At 37.6% G+C, this 15646-nt stretch overlaps 1 protein-coding gene across 3 annotated transcripts in view; it reads left to right on the plus strand.

Moving 5' to 3' along the window:
- pcdh15a (protocadherin-related 15a) overlaps nucleotides 1–15646 on the plus strand; it is a 512848-nt gene that overhangs the window by 304101 nt on the left and 193101 nt on the right. For all 3 annotated transcript variants that reach the window (XM_049481098.1, XM_049481100.1, XM_049481099.1), the window contains 2 exons: nucleotides 10757–10963; nucleotides 14388–14522. In XM_049481098.1, coding sequence (XP_049337055.1) covers nucleotides 10757–10963; nucleotides 14388–14522 — 342 coding nt within the window. The remainder of the gene's footprint in view (nucleotides 1–10756; nucleotides 10964–14387; nucleotides 14523–15646) is intronic.

The raw sequence follows: 15646 nt of genomic DNA on the forward strand, positions 1-15646 counted from the left end.
TGCCAGTAGAATAGGATTCTCTGCAGTTGATAAACATCTATCTGTTTGCACCTGTTGGTGGATAATATACCACTGAAGTCGTGTCATTTTGTAGTTGCCGCCATGTTGTTTATGCCCATATTTGGGGTCCCTTTGGGGTTCCGTGTCTAAGCGGTTCAAGTCAATACGGGATTTGAATGGGCTTTTTAAAAACTGGCCTCTGTCACATTCTGTGGTAAATAAATATGTGTTTAATACGCTGTATAGTTACTGCCGGAGTTCTCTGGTGTTGCGCCGAAAACAATCCCCTGCTAATCTCTGCAGCTACGCTGGGAGGTCAGTTCACTCCGCTGTAGCATTAGCTTAAAGTTAGCATTTTTCTCATTACGACTTTTAAAGATCTCATAATTCATAGGATTCAGTGTTTTTTCAGGAGTAAAATGTACACAGAGAAAAACGTACAGGGATCTAAACAGATTTATTTACCACAGAATGTGACAGAGGCGGGTTTTTTAAAACCCTATTCATTTTTCTCATAGGGAAAAAACGCTTACACACAGAAGCCATACGAGCACTATAGAATGACGCACGACTTCAGTGGTCTATTCGCAGTCCAGCAGTGACACTGAAGTGTTTAAAAACTCCAGCAGCACTGCTGCATCTGATCCTCTCAGGAAAGTAGGATAATGAAGTATAAAGAGAAACAGATGGTCTGCAGCGCTTCTATAAGTTCTGTAAAGCTGAACAAATTAATTATCGGGGTAGAAACAAAGAGATGGTAATAATGTGATGGATAATCAGTATATGTACAGTGAGTCCAAGAAGTATTTGATCCCTTGCTGATTTTCTTCGTTGGCCCACTAATAAAGACATGATCATTCTATACTTTTAATGGTAGATGTATTCTTACATGGAGAGACAGAATATTAAAAAGAAAATCCAGAAAATAAATCTAAGGAATATATATTAATTGATTTGTATTTCATGGAGTGAAATAAGTATTTGATCCCTTAGTATTCATTAGCAGTTCTGGCTTTTACAGACCAGTTAGACACTCCCAATCAACTTGTTACCTGACCTGAAGCCACCTGTTCTCACTAATCACTTGTGTGAAAAACACCTGTCCACAGAATCAGACAGATCACACAGATTTCAAGTCTCCAACATGGGTAAAACCAAAGAGCTGTCACAGGACCTCAGAGTCAGAATTGTTGACCTTCACAAAGCTGGAATGGGCTACAAAAAGATTAGTAAGGTGTTGGATGTGAAAGTAACAACTATTGGTGCAATTATCAGAAAGTTTAAAGAGTATAACATGACAATCAACAGACCTCGGCCCGGTGCTCCAAAGAAGATTTCGCCTCGTGGGGTGGCAATGATGCTGAGAACGGTCAGAAATCGTCCTGCAACCACTCGGCAGGAGTTAGCAAATGACCTGAAGGCAGCTGGGACCACAGTTTGCAAGGAAACAATTGGCAACACTTTGCGCAACAATGGATTCACATCCTGCAGTGCCTGAAAGGTACCCCTGCTGAAGAGAGCACATGTGGAGGCGCGCCTCAAGTATGCCAATGATCATTTGAAAGATGAACCAAGTTATTGGGAGAAGGTTTTGTGGTCAGACGAGACCAAAATTGAACTTTTTGGCCTCAACTCCACCCGCCATGTGTAGAGGAAGAAAAATGCTGCCTATGACCCCAAGAACACTGTGCCCACCGTCAAGCATGGAGGTGGAAGCATAATGTTTTGGGGGTGTTTCTCTGCCAAGGGTACAGGGCTACTTCACCGCATCACTGGGAAGATGGATGGAGCCATGTACCGCACAATCCTGAGGGACAACCTCCTCCCCTCTGCCAGGGATCTGAAAATGGGCCGTGGTTGGGTCTTCCAACATGATAACGACCCTAAACATACAGCAAAGGCAACAAAGGATTGGCTCAAGAAAAATCACATTAAGGTCATGGAGTGGCCCAGCCAGTCGCCAGACCTCAATCCGATCGAAAATCTATGGAGGGAGCTGAAGGTCAGAGTTGCCAAGCGACAGCCCACCAACCTTCATGATTTAGAGAGGATCTGCAAAGAAGAGTGGGCCAAAATTCCCCCTGGTGTGTGTGCTAAACTTGTGGTTAACTACAACAAACGACTCACCGCTGTGCTTGCAAACAAAGGCTTTGCCACTAAGTATTGAGTGTGTTTGGCAAGAGGGATCAAATACTTATTTTCCTCATTGAAATACAAATTAATTAAAATATATTCTATAAAATTATATTCTGGATTTTTGTCTTGATATTCTGTCTCTCCATGTTAGAATATATCTACCATTAAAAGTGCAGAAGGATAGTGTCTTTATTAGTGGGCAAACAAAGAAAATCAGCAAGGGATCAAATACTTCTTGGACTCACTGTAATATGTAAGTTTGTGGATTAACAACAGAACCTACTATAGTAAAATGGATTCCATATTGCTTAGTGGAACCTATTAGCAGATGCTCATGCCCATAGTTGTATCAGTCGAAAGTTTGGACACAGCTTAAATTCAGCATTTTTCCTTATTATAAAAATTATTTTTAAAAATATATATATATTATTGTAGATTAATATCATCAAAAAAAAGTTGTCGAAACTAAAATCTCCCCAGACAAAACAATAGTGCATACATAGTGATAGAGTAGAGTGGTGTGACCTGAACACAGAGGAAAGTATGTAGCGTTATTAAGCTTCTGGGTCATTATGGGTCTTTGTATAAATGGTCATCAGAGCATGGCGCTGTGTGGGCGGGGCCTGGGAAACCAAACCCTAGTAACGAGCAAAGCAGAACTGTGTGAGGAATGTTTACAGAAGGTGAGAAGAGAAGACATTGCGTTTAGATAAAACGTGTTAAACAAACCAGAATATGTTTTACATTTTTTAGATTCTTCAAAGTAGCACCTCTTTCTTAGATGACAGCTTTGCACATCTTAGTTGGATTTATTTTCTCAGTCAGTTTTATGAGGTAGAGTCACCTGGAATGGCTTTCAGTTAACAGCTGTGCTGAACTTGTCAAGAGTTAATGTTAATGTGTTTGAGAGGATCAGTTGTTAAGTTGTGAAGAGGAAGAGTTGGTGGTATACAGTGAATAGCTCTATTTAAGTTATGTTCTAATCAATATTATGGGAAGAACTACTCAACAGGGTGAAGAACAAAAAAATACTTTAAGAAATAAAAAAAATAAAAATAAAAAATCAAGAACTTTAAAAGTATCGTCGCAAAAGTGCAGTCGTAAAGAGCATCTAAAAAGTTATCATTAAACTGGCTCTCATCGGGGCTGGCCCAGGAATGAAAGACCAAAAGTTACCTCGGTTGCACAGGATAAGTTCATCAGAGTTCCAGCCTCAGAAACCACAAATTAACAGAACCCCAGATAAGAGTACCTAAATGTTACACAGATTATTTGGTTTATTTAACACTTTTCAGTTGTTTAAATAAAAACATTAAATAAGAAATTGTGTCTAAACTTTTAATTGGTATTATATGTCAATGTTTTGCAAAAGCACAAATCCCCTTAAGGCCATGCTTCCCAGTGATTGCACAATGATCAGTAGGGTTTTAGGGTTGAAATCACATAAAATCAGTGGTTTAATGTTTTATTTATCAGCAGAAAACACTCTGAAAGTCTAACACAGCTTCTCTTACATGTCATAGCTGAGCGCTTGCCTCATCACGTCAGAACCCTCCAGCTTACACGCGTCAGTCGGAGGATAAATGTTTATATTCATAAGCGTGAGCAGGCAAGGTTGCGGGAACCCGTGTGTCTTTATATTCTCATAAATATTACTGAGCTCAGATCAGTGTTAGCAGCACTTGCTGTAAAATTTACAGAATAAGAGAAAAAGAAGAAAAGAAAATACTGAGCCCACACACACACACACACACACACACACACACACAGGCACACATACATAAAAAAAAACTCACTGTGCATGTTATATTAATTATAATACAGTCCCAATTCAATTAAACAAAGAGAAAGAGCGAGCGTATGTGAGATAGAGAGAGAGAGAGAGAGAGAGAGAGAGAGAGAGAGAGAGAGAGAGAGCGAGCGAGCAGCGAGGATGTAGAAATGGATAAATGCAGCGTTTTGCCCTGTAAAATGGTCATGCTAGCTCTCCTGCTCTTGCTGCTTCCAGAAATCCGGAGCAGACTGGAAATAACAGAGGAGGTTTTGTTTTCGCCCTGTTTTGTCGGAGGTGTTTTGAAAACATGCGCCAGAAAATGAAGTATTAAACAGCAGGAAACCTGAATTATGCAGCTCAGGAAAATATGCCGTCGCTGTGCCTTCTGCTCGTCTCTGGATAATAAAGAAGAGACGGTCGGAATGCAGCAGTTACATTAAAAGAACATGAACAAATTGTATAAAGACGATTATAGATCCATGCATCTGAAAGATGTATTAGACATGAGGTAAATATTTCACTTAACGCTGAAGGCTTTTGAAGCTTGTCTGTTTACCTGTGATTACATATTAAAAAAGGATACATTGTGGGAAATAAAACATTAAATGTAGCACTGTTTTATTTATACAGTTGTGCTTAAACTCCTTATATTTTTCTATATTTCTGCATAATTATCACTTAAACACGATCACTGTTTTTAAGTTCTAAAAGTACATAAAGAGAACTAAAATATTATTATATGCTTGGTCATTTATTGATTTATTTCATTGATGAAAACAATCCAAAAGTACATATTTATAAGTGAGAAAATATGTGAGCCTCTAGGATTAGCAGTTAATTTGAACGCAAATTTAAAGTTAGTTGTTTTAAATCAATGACATTTCAAACATGTGTGACCCTGTTTTATTTAAAAAAAAGAAAAAAAAAAAAAAAAAAGTAACACTTTACTTGGATGGTCCATTTGATGCTTAACTGACATTCAACTAACATTCAACTGAATGTCTATTAACTGCAACTTAACCCTATGTTGAATGTAAATAATTAAAAATGGAATATAACCCTACACCTAACTCTAACCTTAACCCTTAATTAACCCTAAAATCTAACCCTACACCTAACCCTAACCTTAACCCTAACTTAACCTTTTAATCTAACTCTAAACCCAATGCTTAAATGTTAAGATTAGAGTTTGGGTAAGAGTTGGATGTTGGGTTACATTCAATAGAGAATCATTTACTTTCATATTTCAGTTTATCTGCATTTATTAGACATGCAGTTGAATGTTAGTTGGATGTCAGTTAAGCATCATCAAATGGACCATCCAAGTAAAGTGTTACCAAGGAGATTTCTTAGGACTTCAGAAAAAGAGTTACTGATGCTCATCAGGTTAAAAAAAAGATTAAAAAAAAAAACATTTCTAAAGAGTTTGAACTCCACCAATCCACAGTCAGACAGATAACAGTGTACAAAAGGAGATTCAAGGCCGTTGCTATACCCTCCTCAAGAGTGGTTGACCTACAAAGATCACTCCAAGAGCAAGGTGTGTAATAGTCTGCGAGGTCTCAAAGGACCCCATGGTAGCTTCTAAGCAACTGAAGGCCTCTCTCACATTGGCTAATGTTAATGTTCATGAGTCCACCATTGAATTATATCAGTGAATTCTAAACTAAACACATTGAATTATATCAGTGAATTCTAAACTATTTTAAATTAAACACTACGAACACACCAGCCTCCCTTAAGTCAGTGTCACTGCAGTGATGATAATGGCCCACCACACAAATAAGGATTGCTGCTCTGTGGTGGTCCTGTTGGGTCCTGACCATTAAAGAACAGGGTAAAAGGAGGATTATTTATTTAAATATGCAGAAAAACAGATACAGGACTACTATGTAATTATACAACTAACGTGCTACTGTATGATCAGTGGAGATTTAAAAAAATGAATAATAGTTGTAAAAACAAATCTTCATCATTTCTTATTAATTGGCATTTTTTAAAGAATATTCAGATATTCCAGTGTTTTAGACATATTTTCTAGCCCTATTTTAAAGCATATAGTATCTATCTAAACACAGTGCCTGGCTGGGAAAACAGGAAGAAAAAAAAAACACTGTTTATTAATATCTTGAGTGATCGGATTATCATTGGTCAGCAAGGCACACAGTTATTTACCCCTGACTTTTAAACCTGGCGGGACATCTGCCTTGTGTTGGGGTTTCCAGACTGTTTCTGCAAAAAAAAAAAAAAAAAAAAAAATATCTGCAACAACACAGTTTTTGCTTACTTTACTGAGCCAGTGGCTTTGTTGTCTGACAGAATGTCTTGCCAACTCTGTCTTGTCCTGTTCCTGTACAGGGTTTTCTGACTTTATGTGATGCCTTGCGCCTGCATCGTTTATATAGTGACAGAGTTTAGGAATATATCTACGTTTATTGGCGTGGTGGTGTGGAAGTGAGGTGTGTGTGTTCAGGTAAATTTCTGGCATATTGCTATTTTGGAAACAGAAAACACAGGTGTGCCAGTGACTTAAATGAACCCAGACAACAGTCAATTATCAGACGCTCATTGTTATCTTGGCAATGCCGCACACGCTCAACGATCATACATGCCCACTCACTACATACACAGAAGGATGAGCAGCAGTGCACAAACCCAATTTTTACACCTGCAGTAAAGAGAATACAAAATACTATGACATTGCTGTTCCTGTAAACGACCTGCTCGGGCACCTTCACTGCGAGAACACACAGGTCAGGTTCCTGCACCGTTAAAATAGCAATCCGTCAAAGTCAGAGTGCACACGCCTCTGAATGGGAATGATAAGTGACTGAATGCTGATTGGTTTATTTCACATTACACTCAAAACAAATCCATGATTAATTAAAATAATAAGTACATGCGATGTGATGCGCAAGGCATACTTTTCCCATTGTTATGACAGCAAAGACACACTAATATGCCCTAAATCAAGCTGCGTGGTGCGCAGTTGACGGCTCCCCTATAGAACGATAAAATAGGGTCCTAAGCATTTAATAAAAGATATTTAAAGGTGAATAAATGAATGGTCGTGAGAGGGAGGTGCTCTGAATGTTAGTTATGAGATTAAATTCATATTTCACCATGAATAAAAAGTAATCTAGCTACCTTTGAACTATACAGTAGTGATGCTGTGTTTCCAATGCTAAATAAAACTGTGGATATGTCACAAGGTCTGGACCAGGACCGGACTCTGTTGGTTGAGGACCCCTGATGAAAAGGAGGAAAGCATCTGCTTTTGTCTTTGCTGTTACATAACATTGATGTACCAGTGAATAACCTCCTTTGATGTTATTGAAGCAAAATGCAGTGTGGTTATGTTTGTCCCCAACCATCTCCAGATGTGGACTGAGTGACCAGAACATAATGCATGTTAAAATGCATAAGAGCCCATAGCCCTGGCTATCTGTGATCCAATCACTCACGACAAAATAAAATCAATTGCTCTATAATCTCCCAAGATTATTTTTGCATTAGTTGTAGAGATTACGATTTTTATGTAACTAGCCAAACACTTTTACTATATGATTTTGTCGTATTTGTGAGGTCGATCTCAATCTTCAGCTGAAATGATTGTACTGTATTTTTCGCACAAAAAAAATCGCAGTACAATCTGGTGCGCCTCATGTATAAATTCTGCCAGTCAGGTCTTAAGGAACAGTAATGACACACCGCTGAAGTACAGCGTTATAAAGGTGAGTTTTCAGTGAAGTTTCTCCAGCACTAAGGCTGGGTGCAGCAGCATTAGCATTAGCTGCCAACCGCAGCGCTAGCTCTTTCACGTTCAGAGGCGAGTACATTGGACTGTAGTCTGCGTGTTTGCCACGTTAAAACAAGCTACGTGGGACGAACTGCTAGCTGATAGCGCCCTGGCTTACCTGAACACTTTACCAGGGTTCTTCAGTTTAGCACTATCGTATGGCAATAATGCCCCCTAATGCTGCTGCACCAAGCGTTATGGGCGATATGGCCATAAAATAATGCCACGATATTTCACAGTATTTTTGCGATAATGATACTTATGGCGATATGACAAAACACTGAGTTGAAAAAAAAAAAAAAAAAAAAAGAAAACACTACTGCAAAAAAAACAAAAAAAAAACAAAATGAAAATTACATTTTATTATTGCATACTATATGATATGGCACACCCCTAACTGAGATATTAAAAAATACAAGAATTTTATCAGACTTGTAACAGAAGTCAATGATCCAGAATGTCATGATACTAATAATAATGCACTCCAAATATCTCCATATATCCAGGATTAAAGTAAAAAAAAATAATACTGGACAAATATAATCTGTCTCTAGTAGATACAGTATATAATGGGAAATGAGAACAGTGTGAACTTTTCTTTTGCTAAAAAAAAAAAAACAGCAAAAAAGTAGTACCCTGATGTGATAACGCGATATTTCAGGGTATAATATCGTTCACGAAATTCAAAAATGTTGGCGATATTATCATGATCACGATACGATATAGCACACCCCTATGCACCACCCTTGCTCACTTCGATGTAGACATCCTTACTAGTGAAACTTATTGCGCCCTTATAACCCGGTGCGCCTTATAGTCCGAAAAAAAAAAAAAAAGAATATATTTCTACAGCCGTCAGTGAAGAGACATGCGGTCATCTCATCTGTTGATCAACAGTACCAGTCATTTCGTTGTTGATGACAGTAGAAGTAAGAGTCTATGAGAGCTTCAGTGCAGGTTGTTGAAACCTACAGCTTTATTCAGAAGTGTGTCCAAAGCTCAGACACTGGCAGTTGCTCTGCCGCTCCTAATGGCTGTACTGATTACCTGGATTCCAGAGATCTTGGGAAGTATTTGCAGCAGAGATAGTAGACTACAGAATATATGACTATAAAAAAATAAAATATTATTTTATATGTAATGTAAAAGATTATATTATGCAATTCCTTACTTATGTGTTCCTCCATAGTCTGGATTTCTGTAGTATTATTTTACAATGTAGGAAAAAAATAAAAAAAACATTGAATGACTGGTACTGTATAGAATATCTCATGCAATGAACCATCGGGCTGAAACACTCTTGTATAGCGTGATGTTATGTGGTCTCATAACATAACAATTCTCATAACAATTTCCCAACAGTGAGTGTAAGTTATGAGATTTAATCCATTTTTCAGCATATATAAAAAGTAATCTAGCTACCTTCTAATTTGACAGTAGTGATGCTGTGTTTCCATTTCTAAAACTGTAGATATGTCACCAGGCTCGGTAAATTCAGTAGCATGATTAACCCTTTGAACCCTGGGCTGTTTTGGTGTGTTTTTTCCTAGTTTTATCAGTTCCTCTTTCAGGTCTTATAACACAGTAATTATATCAGACAGACACATACCATGAGCTCTTTTACTCCAGAAATCATACGGCTGCTCAAAAATATAACCTTTTTTTTTTTTTACTTATTTTTGAATGTATAGACTTTAAATATATTCACGCCTAAGATCTCTTTTCAAAAACGGTTATACTAGAGTGTAAATGGGTTGAAGGCATAAGAATATTGATGATATTGAGTTCATTACTTGGCTTATTAGTTATTACTTTAACAAAATACATGGAGAGCATCAGGAGGACTTATTTTTTTTTTACAAATTGCAAGAAGGGTAACCACATGTCTTCAAAGTCCTCAAGCTTCCCTTTCAGTTTATCCAATGCCAGGTTGCTGTACATTTGTTTAATCCATTGTTTTATCTTGGGTCCCTCAGTGTTCTTCCTGTTCAACGCAATTACATGCTAGGCCTGTAATAGGCAAAAACTGACAAGCTTCCTCCTTATTTCAGTCCCTCCAAAGCCATCAGGAAAGATCTCACTTTTTTAGATGTTTTTCTTAAATGTGTTTCTTGTAGAAGCTTTACCTCACTGGGATGTCATTGCTATTTTTAGAAAGAGTAAGTTCCGCCCTTTCTAACCATATATGGATTATGTTTATGTTTGAAGAGATTCCTGAGTAATTGAGATGAGAACACAAGTTGCGAATTTGGAGGGAAAATCTGTCGCTAGGGAGGTTTCTAAGGGATAAGTTGTGTAAAAAATGGTTTAAAGGAGAGTTCCAGTGTGCAATAGACTTGTAGTGTAGTTAAAAATACATTGAAAACCTGTTCGAATTTTGTCGAATAGCCCACCTCTGTTCTCCACTAGCTTTACAAAGTACAGCGCTTTTAGCCGGTGCTGCCAATCAGCTTACAGTGATACTAATAGGGCATAGTGTTAGCCATGCAAAAAAAAAAAAAAATCACTATTATGTATTTCTCTAGATCCATCAAGATACATTAATTTATTAATTTGTTCCAGATCAGGACCAGAGTCTGTTTATTTCAGGACTCCTGATAAAAAGGAATGGACTCTGGAGTAAACAGGATGTTTTGAATCTCGTCTGTGCCGAACATTAAACTCTATTACTCCAAATAAATGAGGACATTTTGCTTTTCCATTAAATATTTGCCACGCGTTTGATTTGAAAGTGGAACAAAAACAGTAACAGCCAGTGAAAATTTGAGGAAATTGAATTGAATTGGATGGACTGAATGATTAATTTAATGTTACAGATTGAGCGTGTGCTGACCGCGAGGATGAGCTACGTATAAATAAAGCTGAATGGGAAAGCAGCTCCTCAGGCAGGCTCAGAGAGCCGCTGTCCGCGGTGCTGAACTGCCGTCCTGCTGGGCCGGTGGTGAGCTGGCAGTTTCATATGGAGATGGCCAGTTTCCCTAACACCACTGTCACAGTGCATTTACTCTGACACGTCTGTTTGTTTGTGGGGGTGTGTTTGTGAACAGGCTGAGCAGGATAATGGCCACCCTCTGCCTGCATTTGCTGACCTGCGGATAGACATTTTGGATGAAAACAACCAGGCCCCGTACTTCCAGCAGTCGTCCTACCAGGGCTTCATCAGTGAGTCAGCCGGTGTGGGCGCTACCATCTCGGCCAGTACCAACCTCACCGCCCCGCTGGCCATCATCGCCCTCGACAACGACATTGAGGAGGTGGGCATGTAGCTGTACAGATGTATTATCAGACTCACAGTCTGTGTTTTGTTGCATTGTTACTTTTTGGAGTTATAGAGGTAAAGCTCTTCTAGTACAGCAGTTATTCACTGTATGTCTTCATTGTAAAAATCAGTGATGCTACATGTCTAAATACGTTTATTTCAGCTTCTGCCCGGGGCTCAACCTGTAGGTACCGCACTGATGTACTGAAGTACTGTGTGCTGTGTGCTGTGTTTGACTTACTTTTCTTTTTATATAGCCATCATTTTCTTATTCTCTTTTAACGTTTAATCCCTGACCTCTGTCACTTTCTGTTCTGTCTATCTTTCTTTCTCTCCCAGTTTCACTCTCCCAATGTTTCTTTTCTCTCTTTGTCTCTCTTTTTGCTTTTTTTCTTGATAATTCCGTCTAGTTTTTCTTTTTTTCTCTATCTCTACATATCCTGCTCTCATTCAATCTCTCCCTCTTTTTATCTTATTTCGCTAGTTGGCTTTCCATCAATCAAATTTTATCCAGTTTTATAACTATGCAGAAAAAAGAATAGAATGTGTCCAAAAAAAGCCACCAAATATCACAAAAAGATTTAAGCAAGCTGAAAATATGGTTTATTAATTTTCTATAATTTTCCAATAGATGATGTCTTATCAATGGTCTGATCATTTCAACACATTCCAAAGTCTGCTATAGACAATCTATAATACAGAATCCAAAGTGTGTATGAAAAAATAGAGACTCTGCTTCACCAAAACTGTCTGATATGTTTGAACTCCCAAATATAGTGGACTTTTTGGGGGGAGACAGCCTGCCTGTCTGACAGCTATAACCTGTCAAAACAATAGACTGTGATGACGCTAAAGAAGATTCATCACAAGAAGAAGCATCTCAAGTTAAATCTCTCTGTTCTGCTTGTTTCAATGCCACTCCTAACTACAGTAGCCTGCGTTAAAGGTGGGTGATATGGTCCTAAAATAATATTACAATATGTCAGGGTATTTTTGCGATAACTATATTATTCTTGACGATATGACAAAACATTGAATTAAAAAAATATATATATTTTAAAAACCTACTACTCCAATCAATTTATTTCTCTATTTCCTTTTTCTAATTTCCTCCCAAATTTACATGGCCAATTACCAAACCCACTCAATAGGACTCCCCCTATCGCTACTAATGTGACCTCCCAACACTAGGTGGGTAAAGACCAGCACATGCCTCCTCCGATACATGTGAAGTCAGCCACCACCTTTTTTCAAACTGATGCAGCATTACCGAGTAGCATCACAGCGCACTCAGAGGAAAGCGCAGCGACTCGGTTTTGACACATCAGCTCACAGATGCCTCATGCTGATCGACATCACCCTTTGGAGTGATGTGGGGAGAGAGCGCCATCTACCCACCCAGAGAGAGCAAGATTAATTGTGCTCTCTCAGGGCTCCAGTAACTTATGGCAAGCTACATGAACAGGATTTGAACAAAATGAGTATTAAACATAATTTGCATTACGATATGATATGGAACACCCCTAATTGAGCTTTTCACCAGATTGTAAAAGAAACCAATGATCCAACATGGATCTTGATACTAATAATGCGCTCTATATATTCAATTAAAATAAATGATCCTGGACAGATATAATCTGCCTTAAGTAGATATTTAATGAGAAATGCGAACAATGTGAATTTTCCTTTTGCAACAATCAGCAACCCTAATGGGCCAAAACATAAAATATTACAATATTTAGATAGATAGATAGATAGATAGATAGATAGATAGATTGATATTTTATTTTATTTAAAGATTGCACAACTGTTCTAAATGGAAACACAACATATTCCACTTTCCTACTGCCAAAATGTTGTAGTTGTGAATACTTAACTACGTGAAATGTTTGGAGGGAAAGACTTCTCTATCTTGTTTTTTTTTCTCTTGTCTTGTCTTGTCTACTGTCTTTTATGTCTCCTTTCACTATAACTTTCTCGTTCTTTTCTCTCTCTGTCTCTCTCTGTCTCCTCTGTGCTATCTCTCTCTCTATCGTTTGGTTTGTTTGGTTTGAGGTGAGACTAATACAGTGCTCAGTAATGGCTTCTCTGCAGAGACTGGTTTAATCCCTCTATATTGCTTTTGTGTCTCTTTTCCGGCTCCTTACTGAGAGACCACTCAGATGGCTTAGTCACATAGATCAGGCGTATGTTTCCCAGGGAGCAGAATCACAGTTTTCACCTTTAAATAAAGCTGCTTTTCATTCTGATTCTTTGGAAATACAAGAATTGATTCTGCTTAAAACAAGACAGAGTGTAGAGTCTGAATGATTTATTCCTTAGAGTAATATTTAGAATCTGAATGGAATTGTAGTATTTTAATTAACCACAATGTGTTACCTCAGGAGACTCCTTTGAAATGGCCACACCTGTTTAAGTTGTGAGGTAATATCTTGTGAGTGTGGTTGAACACTGGGCAGCATGTTCATGGCAAGGCGACATGAATAATTGGATTTTGTGGTCTGATAGTCGTTTTTAAACACCCTTTGACCTCGTTTGGAGATACTGCCTGTAACATCTAGTGGTCACATGACATTATTACACTCAGTTGAATGAAAACAAGTGTGAGGGAATCCCAGATACAAGTTTCTACAGCCAGTCCAGACAGAAACATGGGCCAGGTAAAAAAATAAAAATAAATAACATATTTAAAAAAAAAAAAAAAAAGTTTTTACTGTAGAAAGCTTAAGTTATTTGTTTTTAGACTTATTGGGTCCTTCTGATGCCAAATGGCAAGGATCATTTTTAAATGTTAAAAAAAACTACTGTCCCCATAAGAAGACATTGTTTTTTTTTTACTTGTTAGGTGCTACTAATCCCAAATAGCTAAAAAATAAAAAATGGACATCAGGCAAAATTTAGGGTCTTAGTAGGATAATCCTGTCCAAGAAACCAACACTATATATCCAAATGTTTGTGTAATTGACTTTTAGTAAATAAAAACATTTAAACCACGATCATGGGTAAGCTGAAATGGGTTAGTGTGTCAATATTTTGTGTACTGATCTGCCAAATCCACACTGTTAAGCTCAGTATACTGCATATAGCGTATAGCTTACAGCTTATGGCTTTAGTGTATAATTCACAATTGGGACGCATCCTACATCTTTCTATTCATTGTTCCCTTACTTCTGAAATCTGTTTGCTCTTGAGTCATTCACAGAAGTGGGTGAGAGTAATCAAAACCCGGAGAACCCGAAGTGTTTCCTATTGTGTGCTGTAGCTGCATTGTTTTCTCAGCTGTGTGTGCATGGGTGTGTGGGTGTGCTCTGTATGTGTATCTCTGAATATGTAAAGAGCTTTTTTTGTGATTTAGTAAACTGTGTGGAACATTACTGTAACATTAAATGTACTTCAGGTCTTCTTTTTCTTCTTTAAAGAGTAAAGACCCACAAGTGAAGATTACAATGAGAGACTTTACCTCCATCTTCTCCATCACTCCCTCTGGAATCACGCGTTACCTCACCCTGCTGAAGCCTGTGGACCGAGAGATCAAATCCAGCTACACCTTCACGGTACAATCACACACACACTCACTTGTGAAAGTATATAATATAATGATCATAAGATGATGTCATGGCATAGGCTGTATAAAGCTGGCAAGAACGGACTTGGTAAGTTCAGCTCGCGAGTGCGTACTCCCGAGGATGGAAGGACTTTTATTCTACGTGGGACTTGTATTATATAATCTGAACAGCTGCGTACTTGATTACGTCACTCTCTCAGGGCACGGAAAGCAATTTAAAAAAAAATGTAGATGTACATTTTCACAGTTAAATTTGTATTATTTTTTTATTTTTTTATTATACAATTATTATACAATTTAATATATCACAATTTATTGTCATTGTTCATATAAAATTTTAAGAAAACTGTATAAAAACACACTATCGTATTTAAACAATTAAACATTATAAGGTGCGCCGCATTATAAGGCACACTATCAGTGAATGATTATTTTTTTATTACTTTTTTTATACATAAGGCGCACTGGATTATAAGGCACATTATGCGACACTAGTAAGGGATAGGGGTGTCGCCATGTTTTCCTTCTAATTCAGAAGAAGAGACCTGTAAAGCTAAAAAAAAAAAATAAACAAAACTGTAATTCTTAAAAAAAAAAAAAAACTTTTTCTTTAAAAGTCAAACAAGTGCTGGATGTTAATCTACACAGATTTATCTCCTGAAAACTGTTTATTTGTGTGATTAAAGCGCTTCTGTTTATTTATTTACAGAAAGCTTAGAGTTCCAGATTTCCACTAAGGCTGGGTGCAGCAGCATAAGCTAACTTAGAGGGCATAAATGGTGCTAATGCTGCTGGAGAACTAAACTGAATCTCCTGTATTATGCTGTACTTCACTGAAATGGCTTTACTGCTCAGTACAACCTGACTGGTACAATTCGTACTGGTATTCGATTATAAGGCTTACTGATGATTTTTGGAAAAAATGAAAGGATTTTAAGCGCTTTTAGTCTCATAGTGTGAAAAATATAAAGTAAAAGAAAAATTGCTACAAGAATAACAGTGGAATCCGAAGACAAGAGAGTACAAAACTGATATCTGGATGAAGGGATTTAAACACAACACTATATAATAAACCACTGTCTGCCATTAATCAGTATATGTAAACAAAAAAAA

The sequence above is a fragment of the Astyanax mexicanus genome, chromosome 7, assembly GCF_023375975.1.
Source record: "Astyanax mexicanus isolate ESR-SI-001 chromosome 7, AstMex3_surface, whole genome shotgun sequence".
NCBI lineage: Eukaryota > Metazoa > Chordata > Actinopteri > Characiformes > Acestrorhamphidae > Astyanax > Astyanax mexicanus.